The sequence below is a fragment of the Arvicanthis niloticus genome, chromosome 6 (genome assembly GCF_011762505.2).
Source record: "Arvicanthis niloticus isolate mArvNil1 chromosome 6, mArvNil1.pat.X, whole genome shotgun sequence".
In the NCBI taxonomy this organism is placed as follows: Eukaryota; Metazoa; Chordata; class Mammalia; order Rodentia; family Muridae; genus Arvicanthis; species Arvicanthis niloticus.
The window spans coordinates 92,601,991-92,614,315 of NC_047663.1; the positions used below are offsets into that span (position 1 = coordinate 92,601,991).

General features: G+C 42.4%; 1 protein-coding gene across 1 annotated transcript; it reads left to right on the forward strand.

Moving 5' to 3' along the window:
- Nucleotides 1-4,208: 4,208 nt before the first annotated feature.
- LOC117711060 (olfactory receptor 1f45-like) lies at nucleotides 4,209-9,325 on the forward strand. The gene is made up of 2 exons (XM_076937290.1): nucleotides 4,209-4,316; nucleotides 6,073-9,325. The coding sequence occupies exon 2, from the start codon at nucleotides 6,129-6,131 to the stop codon at nucleotides 7,068-7,070; it is 942 nt and encodes a 313-aa protein (XP_076793405.1). The 5' UTR covers nucleotides 4,209-4,316; nucleotides 6,073-6,128; the 3' UTR covers nucleotides 7,071-9,325.
- The last annotated feature ends 3,000 nt before the right edge of the window (nucleotides 9,326-12,325 follow it).

Genomic DNA, 12,325 nt, shown 5'->3' on the forward strand with positions numbered 1-12,325 from the left:
CTATTGCTCTGTAGTACAGTTTGAGGTCAGGGATGGTGATTCCCCAGAAGTTCTTTTATTGTTGAGAATAGTTTTTGCTATTCTGGGTTTTTGTTATGCCAAATGAATTTTGGAATTGCTCTTTCTAACTCTATGAAGAACTGAGTTGGAATTTTATGGGGATTGCATTAAATCTGTAGATTGCTATCAGCAAGATGGCCATTTTTACTACATTAATCCTGCCAATCCATGAGCATGGGAGATCTTTCCATCTTCTGAGATCTTCTTTGATTTCTTTCTTCAGAGACTCGAAGTTCTTTTCATACAGATTTTTCACTTGCTTGGTTAGATTCTCACCAAGGTATTTTATATTATTTGTGACTATTGTGAAGGGTGTTGTTTCCCTAATTTCTTTCTCAGCCTGTTTTTCTTTGAGTATAGAAAGGCTACTGGTTTGTTTGAGTTGATTTTATAGCCAGTCACATCACTAAAGTTGTTTATCAGGTTTAGGAATTCTCTGGTAGAGTTTTTGGGGTCACTTAAGTATACTACCATGTCATCTGCAAATAGTGATATTTTGACTTCTTCCTTTTAGACCTTCAAAGAAGACCTAATACCAATACTCTTCAAACTTTTCCACAAAATAGAAACAGAAGGAACACTACCCAATTCTTTCTATTAAACCACAATTATGCTTATGCCTAAACCATACAAAGACCTAACAAAGAGAACTTCAGACCAATTTCCCTTATGAAGATTGATGCAAAAATCCTCAATAAAAATTTTCCCAAACCGAATCCAAGAACACATCAAAACGATCATTCACCATGATCAAGTAGGCTTCATCCCAGGGATACAGAGATGGTTCAATATATGGAAATCCATCAACATAATGCACTACACAAACTCAAAGAAAAAAAACCACATGATCATTTCATTAGATGCTGAAAAAGCATTTGACCAAATTCAACATCCCTTCATGTTAAAAGTCTTGGAAAGAACAGGAATTAAAGGCCCAAACCTAAACATAGTAAAAGCAATGTACAGCAAATAAGTAGCCAACATCAGACTAAATAGAGAGAAGCTTGAAGCAATCCTATTAAAATCAGGGAGTACACAAGGCTGCCCACTCTCTCCCTACCTATTCAATATAGCACTTGAAGTTCTAGTTAAAGCAATTAGACAACAAAAAGAAGTCAAACGGATACAAATGGGAAAGGAAGAAGTTTTCTACTATTTTCAAATAACACCTTTGCTAATTCATGACTATTTCCTTCTGGATTTATTTTTGTAATTAGCTTTATGGGTTGGGTGTTTAATTTTGATTTTAGGGGATGATGGTTAGAGATAAGGTTGACCAAATTTATCCACTAATGGGTGTCTGATGAGAATGTAAGAGCTCATTATATCCCTGAGATTATCTAACAGAAAATCTTGGGAGGGTTTAATTTTGGCTTATAGTTTTTGAGAGAACAGCCTGTGGTTTCTTGGCCCCATCTGCTTGGGTAGAGACATTCTGACAGTATAACCCCATGGACCTAGAATCACCAGAAGTGGCAATAGAAGTAGCTCTAGCTTTTATCAACCAGGCAGCCCCAGATAGTAAGAGAAAACTCCAAAGGGTTGAGAGTGCAGAGGAGAAGCAGACAAGGGCAGAGAAAGGTAGAGTAAAAAAAGGTGAAAGAGAAGAAGCAGCAGACTTGCAATCCAGCAATGCCTAAAACAGATTGCTTCCAGAGAAGGAGATAAAGGAGGCCCCAAAGATAGAGACCTCCCCCACTTGAAAAATCCTAAGAATAGAGGGGAAACCCATCAGCTTCCTCATAGTTAATAGAGATCAATAGTTTAAAATGACCTCCTGGTGGCAGCAGAAACAAAACTAAAATGCCTAGAGGGGACTGGAGACCTCTTGGAGGCCCTGGGGAATTTGGACTATTGTGCCTCCAGTAAGAAGTTCCTACTCCACTAACCACAGGTGACCTCCCTAGATCTGAGTGATACATAATAAGGGAAGGTCAGAGGTAGTTCTCTGAGGCCAGAAAGGAATTTCTACACCAGCTTTGGAGTTGCCAGAAGTGACCCAGCCTTTTCATCTATTTGTAGACAAGAGATCTGAGATAGTGAAAGGGATTCTAGGCCCTGGGGCAGGCCAGTAGCCTACCTGTCAAAGAAATTAGACCCATTTGCCTGAGGCTGGCTCCCCTGTTTGTCCATCATCTGCCATGACCCTCATGGCTAAGGATGCTGACAACTGCCACCAGACAAAAGCCTGACCATTATCAATGCCTGTATGACTCATTACCAGTCTCTCCTCTTAAATCCTGGTAGCATGACCTTTAATGCCTCAACTCCTCTTAGCCCAGCTACTCTGCTGCCTGACCCAGACATTGATGGGCCACTGTGTGACTGCTCAGACATTTTGGCCCATATCCATGGGACCAGACCAGATCTTCAAGATACCCTCTTGTTGGATGCTGAGGGAACGTGATTTACCAATTGCAACAACTTCATTCAAAAAAGACGTATATGTACTCATGGGCTGTGGTGGTATCAGAGACTTAGACCATATAGGCCAAATCCCTGCCATGGGGGACATCAACACATATTAATAGGCCATATTAATAGCTTTAAAAATGTCCAAAGGCTAGAAATGGGCAAGAAACTGAACATATATATATACAATACACATTTGCCATAGCCATGTCCATGGGACCATCTACAGAGAAAGGGGTCTCTGTATAGCTGAGGGAAAGACTATCAAAAACAACAAAAAAATTTCCTTCTTCCATATACATTAAAAGGTCCCAAAAAGTTGGCCATCATTCATTGCCCCAGCCTAATGCCTCAGTAGATAAAAAAAAAAAAAAAAAAAAAAACAGATGGAAGATTTATTCTCCCTTAGGGGCTGGGTACGCGTATGCTGAGAAGGATTCATCCTTTCTCCCACATGAGTATGCAAAGGATGCAAGACATGATCAGACATGCACATGTCAGGATAAGAGACACTACCTCCAAAGTCACTGAAATTGTTAAAGACTACAAGGCCTGTCAGATCACTAATACAGTGGGCAGTGAAAAGAATTCTGGCTACAGGCTCTGTGGAAGAAGAACCAGAGCCTGCTGGGAAATTGACTTCATGGAAGTAAAACCAAAAATAATTCGGATATACTTACTTGTGTTCATAGATATCTTTTCAGGCTGGACTGAGGCTTTTCCCACCAAGCATGAAACTACATCCATGGGCACAAAGAAACTTTTAGAGGACATATTGCCAACATATGGGTTTCTTTAAATGACAGTGTCAGTTAGTAGACCAGTCTTTGTGTCGCAGGTAAGTCAGGGACTACCCAGTATTCTGGAGACTGATTAAAAGCTTTATTGTGCATACAGGCCTCAGAGTTCAGGACAGGTAAAAAAGATAAATAGAATCCTAAAAGAGACCTAACACTAACCCCAATCCTAACCCTATTCCTTAACCTCCATTACCCCTCCCTCACATCACTCCTCTCCCACCCCTTACTGCCCCCCAACCCCTCCTCCCTCTACCCCTCCCCTATGACACACTTCCTTCAACAAGGCCACACCTCCTGATCTTTCTCAAAACAGTTCACCAACTAAGGTCCAAGTATTCAAATACGAGCCTATAGGAGCCATTCTCATTAAAAACCACCTCTCTCTCTCTCTCTCTCTCTCTCTCTCTCTCTCTCTCTCTCTCTCTCTGTCCCTCTTTGTGTGCAAAAATAGGCCATAATGCACAGTAGATGTCTAAGAAAACTTGCTGGAGTCAGTTTGTCATGTAGGTCTTGAGCACCAGCTGAAGTCCTCAGACTTGGTGGTGAGAGCCTTTAACTGAGTCCTCTTACCAGCTCTCAAAGGTCAGTCTCTTCATTCTTATATAGTGTCATATTTTTCAACAACAACATTATCTTGGACTAGGTAGAGAAGAAAATATTGCATTCTGAGTTTTTCTGTGATGGAAGTGTATTGCTTGTAGCTACTCTCAATATTCTGCCATTTTTAATGTTACTACATCCTAAGACAAAAACTGTATAACTCAGGTGACAGGTCATTATTACCAACCTTGGACTGCAAAGAGTCCATGAAGGAAAAAGGACAAATTGCATTCTACTTGTGTCTAACGAGGCTCTCAGGGACAATGGCCCTAGTGGCCATGGAGCCCTCTGAAGAGCTTGCCTTGTAACTCTCCCAGATGTCCTTCTGGTTCTAAGGGCTGAGTCACTGCTCCAGAGCTCCTACAGACAGTGACAACATCAATGACAAGTCCCCTCCCAACTCTTCTGGTGACATTGAGGACTGCCATCTGCTCTAAACATCAGGTCAGTAGGACTTCACCAGTAACTAACTGCATATTGGAGGTGAAGCCTTCTAGGGAGGCCCTTAGTTTTAAATGGAGCCATGGAAACAGTCCTGAGGTCACTACACATTCATTGTGATCATCCATTGTAACCAGCACTGTTCTTGTCAGGTGCTGGGGTCTGACGGTGGGTAGTCTAGGCTGGCAACATTTCTGTCCATACATTGTCATCATCCTTTCTGGTTTAATTCTTTAAGTTCAGCTCAGAGAACATAGCAAATAAGTCCTGACTTAGGACTTGTAGGAGCCTCTGTAGACAGGAGTCTAGAGCACAGCACACTGTCATTATTATCCTGGAAGGGGTTTTGGATGAGGCTGGTTTGGTCTGCCGAGCAAACACATGAGGAAGGTGCTACTGGTTCAGAGTATAGAGGACGGAGAGCTCATATTTTCTCTAAAGCGACATAGTAATGATGCCGAGGGTTCCACAGCACTGGACATCTATGGCAATCACTCAGTGTGGGTGGGAGTATTTTCTGTTGTTTTACTTTTTTATTGTTAATTTAGATTACTTGTGCAAAATAATGGTTTCATGATGTCATTTTTACACATGTAGAAAATGTACTTTGATCACAAGCAAATCATTTCCTCTTTCACCACCTTTTGCATCTGCTCTGCCCTCCCTATCCCTTGAATTAGGTCTCCTTCTACTTTAGTGTTTTAAAAATTATTATGCATTAATTATTAAAAGTAATACAATTAATTATTTTTAAAAAGATAGAGTCTCTCTCTCTATACATAGCTCTGGTTGTACTAAACTCTATGTAGACCTGTTTAGCCTCTAACTCAGAGAAATCTACTGGCCTCAGAAGTACTCAGAAGAGCTGGGATTAAAGGTGTGCATCACCACATCTGACCTTACTTATTTGTTTGTTTGTTTGTTTGTTTGTTTGTCTTTGTTTTAACCCAGATTTCTCCATTTGAAAAGAAATGTAGCTGGGTTGTGGTGACTACTTAGACTTAAATCTCAGCATTTAACCGGAAGAGGCAAGTGGATCTCTGAGAGTTCAAGGTGAACCTGATCTACAGAGCCAGTTCCAGAGCAGCCTGAACTATAGAAAGAAACCCTGACTACAAACAAACAAACAAACAAACAAACAGAAATGTAGTTTTCTGAGTCTAGCATATGTCACTTACTACGTTAAAAGTTTTCTATCCTCCTTTAAATGATCTAAATTTGTTCATATATTTAAATAAAACACTGCTGTGTGTATATACACACCATAATTCATTTGTCCAGTAATCCATTGATAGGCATTCATAAGAAACTGGATGTAGCTTAGGCTGCTCTCAGACTGGCTCTGCGGCTGATGACCTTGAACTGTGATCCTGCACTTCTGCCTTCTGCACCCTCCCACCTAACTCTCCTTCATTTCTTAAGTCTGTGATTCCTAAAAGTCACTCTTTTAAAAAACATTAGATGGTCAGGCATTGTGGTCATCTTCTAATGTACTTGGGAGGCAAAGTGAGGGGAATTCTAGGTCACCCTGGACAACGCAGGATTCCCTGTCTCAAAGAACAAAAAACAGACATGGCCGACCAGTAACCCACCAACAGAAATTGTCATAACTAGTCCCGTGTCTTCCTGAGATGGGACACACACACATAAACAGGCTATCAGACTGCACTGATAAAGAAGTGAAGCCACTGCACAGGGCAGAATGTTCATGCTTGCACCACCTCCTCTGACCTATTTCTCTGTTATTTTAATTGTCCAGTCTTCATCAGTATCTCCATGCACAGGATTTAATCATCTGCCAAGTCATATAGGCCAATGAGTGACACCAACCAGTCGAGCATCTCCGAGTTCCTCCTCCTGGGACTCTCCAGGCAGCCCCAGCAGCAGCAGCTCCTCTTCCTGCTCTTCCTCATCATGTACCTGGCCACTGTCCTGGGAAACCTGCTCATCATCCTGGCCATCAGCACAGACTCCCGTCTGCACACCCCCATGTACTTCTTCCTCAGCAACCTGTCCTTTGTGGATGTCTGCTTCTCCTCCACCACTGTCCCCAAGGTACTGGCCAACCACATACTCGGGAGTCAGACCATTTCCTTCTCTGGGTGTCTCACACAGATGTATTTCCTCTTCATGTTTGTGGACATGGACAATTTCCTGCTTGCTGTGATGGCCTATGACCGCTTTGTGGCCATATGCCACCCTCTACACTACACAACAAAGATGACCTCTAAGCTCTGTGTCCTGATGGTGGCTGGATCGTGGGTCACTGCCAATCTGAATGTCCTATTACACACTCTGCTTATGGCTCGACTCTCCTTCTGTGGGGACAATATCATCCCCCACTTCTTCTGTGATGTGACTCCCCTCCTGAAACTCTCCTGCTCAGACACACATCTCAATGAGCTGATGATTCTTACAGAGGGAGCTGTGATCATGGTCACCCCATTTGTCTGCATCCTGATCTCCTACATCCACATCACCTGTGCTGTCCTGAGAGTCTCATCCCCAAGGGGAGCATGGAAAGCCTTCTCCACCTGTGGCTCGCACCTGGCTGTGGTCTGCCTCTTCTATGGCACCATCATTGCTGTGTATTTCAACCCCTCCTCTGCCCACTCATCTGAGAAGGACACAGCAGCCACTGTGCTCTACACAGTGGTGACCCCCATGCTGAACCCTTTTATCTATAGTCTGAGGAACAGGGACCTGAAAGGGGCTCTACAAAAAGTTGTCCACAGAAGGACTTTTTTGTTTCAGTGAGAATGTTTGGACTGACCTTGTTCCCTACCATATTTCAGAGTCGAGCACAATTCAGCAATTGGACTGTGCTAGACTCAGTCGCAATACAATTTGGTTCTTAGTGGACCCCCGTCCACTCGGTGTCTGTGTATAATGGAGATTGGTCTTGCTTGTTTGGGGGGGGGCGTTCTAGGAATGTAACTGAGCACATGCTCACAAAGAGCCCCACTACACTGTATTCTGCAGACACTCATACTGACTATAAAGTCATTTTGTGTGCAGGTCAAGTCCTTATATTTTGTACGTCTGTCTGTCTCTCCTGCTGCGTGCTCATGTGTTTGCTCTGTTTGCAAATGTGTGAATAGAGGACAGAGCTCAACCTTGGGTGTCATGTCTCCGGAGCTATACACCCTCTCTTTGAGACGGTGCCTCTCAGGGGACCATAGGCTCATTAATCATGCTAGACTGGATGGCCAGTGTACCCCAGGATCTTCTGGTTCTCATCCCCTCAGCCCTGGGATTACAAAAGCATTCAACTGAGGCCTGCCTTTTACTTTGGTTCATAGGATTAAATCAGTCTCTCATGCTTAGAAGGGAAGTTGCTTACAGATTGAACCATCTGGTGTTCAGGAAGAATTATTTTTGAGCTAAACATGGTGCTACACACAGAGGCAGGTGGATGTCTGTAAGTTTGAGGCCAGCTTGTTCTACATAGAGAGTTCAAGGTCAGCTAAGGCTACATACTGAGACCTTGTCTCAAATACATACAATTAAAAAGATTTATTTTTCTTAGTTCAATGTGTATGAGTGTGAGTGTGTTTGTGTGTCAGTGTGTGTGTGTGTGTGTGTGTGTGTGTGTACATGCATGCCATGGCATGTCAGGTAGAGGCCAGAGCACAGCTTGCAGGAGTCAGTGATCTCTTAATTGTGTCGGTGCCAGGAACCCAACTCATGTGGTCAGTCTTTGTAACAAGTGCCTTTATCAACTGAGACAACTTGCCTGCCGCTGAAAGATGCCCCTTTTAGTTCTGTTTGGGGTATGTGTGTGTGCGTGTGCGTGTGCGTGTGTGTGTGTGACATGTGCATTTTCATATTGAGATCACCTAAGGATCTAATACAGTATACATTCTCCACACGGAACACATCAGTCAGGGCCTCTGGAGGGAGGGGCAACACGAAGATTGAGGTATTTCTAATGAATCAGTGTTCAGGGAGAGGATTTGCCTCAGCCTCTTTTGCATGTCCTCCATTATCGTCTTCATAGAGGTGATGACTCCTTTTAGTAAGAACATTTCAGAAGCCCCAGATGGGACATGGCTTCAGGCCCCCAGAGATGAGGAGCACCAAAGCCTGGGACCCTTCAAGAGCATCCTGGTTGGTTGTGTCACTTTAGGGCTGTGCATAGCTGAGGTATGTGGGGCATAAGGTAAGAACTCCAACACTCACTGTTCCCTCTGCTGAGAGGCACTGCCAGGTCTCTTCAGACCATCTGTAGTCTTGTTATCCAAGCCCCGTGGCACCCCTTCCCACAAAGCCTCTCTTGGAGTTATTTATCTCATCCTCACCATAAGGCATCCTTCAGCTGATAAGCAGCCTCTGCCCTCACACTCAGTGCTCTCCATGCCCTTAAGCAAAGGCAACGGTCAAGTTTAGTGAAAGGATGAAAATCAGCAGCAGTAAAGGCAGAGGGATGAAAGAGTATAGACTGAGCCTTTGTTTGCTTCATGCTGGGGACAGAAAGGTGAGCCCTGGACCCTAGGCAATCCCTCTGCCTCAGAGAGGCATCTCCTGCCCTCTGCACAGCTCCTGAGAATGGTGACTGAAAGTATCTCTCTTTTGTTGTTGTTAAGGAAAATGAAGACACTTATAAAGAGGAAAGGACAATTGTTTCTAAAGTCCCATATCCAAGTCACCTGACCCTTGTGCCTTTTTTAGAACTTCTCCTTCTTTAGCATAAACACTGTTACATGTGTCTGTTTTACCATATGTCAAGTACGATTTTGTGATGCACTTAAAACTTGTTCAAAACATGTTTCTTTGAGGATGATGATGTTTGTGTGAGACATGTCAATGTATATAATATGTTCCTTCTAAGAACATTTGAAAGAGAGGCAAAAGAAAAAAACCATTACTTAAATTTGCAACCTGGTCTCAGATTTGAACTGATTTTTACTGTCCTAATATAATTTCACATGTGTAGTATCTTTTATTTCTACTTACATTTTCATCTAACATTTTGATTGATTATGTTTAATAAAGTTTTGGGAATTTATTTATTTTATTTGTGCAAGTGTTATGCTTGGATGCATGCATGTGCACTGTGTGCCTTGTGTCCAGGGAGGCCTGAAGCTAGAGTTGCAGGCAGTTGTGAGCTACCTTGATGGTCCTGGAAACTGAACCCAGGTCCTCTGCAAGAGCAGAAAGTGCTCTACCAACTGAGTAGGCCCTCCAACCAACATTTTAATTGTACTGAGATCTGACACCAGTTAGAGCAGCTGGTTATCTGAAATCCTGGTGTTGCTCAACCTCTGGGTTGTGCTGTGTTTACTACACTCTCATTCTTTTTCAGATCCTGGATGAACCAACCCCCACGGGTGTGCTAGGCACTCTACTCATGACTTAGCTTCCAGCCCACTTTTATAGTTCTCTTTTGAAAATATGACTTTCTCTCTCTACCTCCTTCTCACTTAGATTATGCCATGCATTCAGGACATTCTTAAATTAATAATTCTCTTCCCTTAGCAGCCTGATTGCTGGGATTGTAGGCACATGAGACTTTTGTGTTTACCCTAAAAAAAGTGTGTGGTCATCCACATTTTTTTTTGTAGCACTCAGAAGGTAAATACAGAAGGATCAAGAATTTATGCTATTCCAGCTACATCAAATGTTGGGGATATGTCTGCTACACAAGTTCCTGTCTCAAAGCACTTGCAAAATGTAGTCAATACAATCCAGGTAAGTAGTTTCTCACATTCTCTGCTGTTGTTTGTATTAATTAAAAAAACAGTTATTGCCAGCTAAGCACCAGCCCACAGTCTTGGTCTGTTCCCAGTCTGGTACATAGTGTGAGATGGAGACCACATGTTTCTCCTAGCCCAAACCTCTCCCACCAATGCTGGCTGTGCCTCTCCTGATCTCTGAGATAGCTCTCTTGCTCCTGAGGGCAACTGTGGGTATGCTCTTTCCAGTCCATGCTCCACTCACTACCTTTCCCCTGGAGCTCAGTCCTTTCCCAATCTTCCCATCCTAAAGCCTGGCCAAATTCCACCTCAGCTAAGTTCTTTACCTCTGGCCCACCTGAGTCACTGTGGCATGGAAAATACCAGACAGTCTTACTTTAGAATCAACAGATTACACAATCACTGGGTATGGAATCTATCATCCTACATTCATCATCTATTCTGTTAGAAATCTGATCATAGATCATGGTGGATTCCACCACAGATCTAACAGTCCCCAGCCTACATCTTGTCTGCTTTGCTTCTGCCTCTCCATCCAAAAGGGCATGTTTTTTTCTCCTGCATTCCCTCTTCCTCTCTTGGACCAGGAAGGTCCACCTTCTCACCCAGTGATTGGCTTCTTGTCATCTTTATTATCCAATCAACCAAATATGGAAAAATTCCACTACACACTGCTGTTATTAATTTTTGTAACAAACTGACATGCAGGCCTCTATTGTTCACTCCCCTGTAAAATAATGTTTACACATTTGTTGTGGGTTCTGGCCAATCACTACCTTTCCTGAGGGTACATGGACCTTGTTGACTTTGCCTACATGAGTTACAAAGAGAAGATGTGCTGTGGAGATAAGCCATTCTGCCTGTAGACTCTCCTATACAGTCTGCTCCCCTAGGCAGACCCTGCATTATGAGACCTAGGGAGAACACAAAGCATAGGAATGAGTTGCAGTAGCTGGTGCAAGTCCCGGTGACTCACAGTTGACACACAGGCCAATGAATAGAAGGGGATAGAAATTATTGCTTTGTTTGTTTGTTTGTTTGTTGTTTTCTTGGGGGGTGTGTGTGTGTGTGTGTGTATGTGTGTGTGTATCAGAATATATACTTTTGGATGTTGAAAAGTTGAACCCAGCCTCAGAATAGAAGAGTACATATATAGTAACTAGGTATGGATAATGGAACTAAGGGTGGGCACTGTTTACCATTGTGAGGCAACTGTCAAGAACATGATTCGTTGCTGTGTCCTGCTATTTCCTGCCAGGAATGGTACACCATAGGAATTGTAGGCTTAGATTTTTTTTCTTATAAAACCTACTTTAAAAAGGGTTCTTCAGTGCTTCAACCTTCCTTCTATCCCACCGACCAAAAGTAGGGAAGAAAGATGGTTAATTGGATAAAGGGCATGTGGACTCATTTGTAACTTTGGGGTGATACCAATCTTCATTGTCAGGATATCAGCAGTCCAGTCTTAAATATCCAACACAAATCAGTATTGGCAGTCCAATCAAATTGACAAACACCAAACAGGAATCAGTAGTGGTGGCTGGATCTAGAAGGCACTGCAAGGCTCCTCCAAATTGGCACAGGTCTACAGAAGCAGAAAGAAGCAGACAAAATACCACAAGTAAGTTCTTTGGTGCGTTCCCAGCTATACATTCATGACAAGTGAAGGTCTGTGAAGACCAGTAAAGCACGGCAGGTGAACCAAAGCAAGAGTTACTCGCTGTCTGTTGGGTTCCACTTATTCTCTTTCCAAAATTCATGAATTCTTTCTGTGTCTGCTTTAACAAAGCCTCCTCTCATAAGACAGCTACCAGAAAAACATCACATGACACAACTGAGTCTCCAAAGAAACCAGAAATTTCCAATTTATATCCCTCTTTTTGGTTAAAAAAAAAAAGGCTTTTCTTTAATATTATCAATTTAAGTGCAATGGAAATAATTATAAGAGCATGAAAACAAGAACTTTATATCATAGTTAAAATAAATATTTTATATGCAATACAGTTAAACAAAACAACCTCAAATTTCTGTCAGTATACAATAATTAGAAAAAAACCTTAAATTTCTATCAATATACAATAATTCAAACTCTACAACCTTAAATATCTATCAATATACATTAATGATGTTTATTTTGTTTCTCCCCCGACCATAACCAACAACAGCATACCATTCTCAATAATAACAATTATAACATATCAAATGACCCAAATCATCCACCCCAACTTAAGGGATCAGGATGATGCTCTTCTTATAATTGCGTCTTGCTTAATTGGGTTGAAGAATTCAGTTTAGGGCCCAAGGGGAAAAATAGTC

What these genes read in the sequence shown, in the direction of transcription:
- LOC117711060 (XM_076937290.1), top strand. Translation starts at nt 6,129, where the DNA reads ATGAGTGACACCAACCAGTCGAGCATCTCCGAGTTCCTCCTCCTGGGA.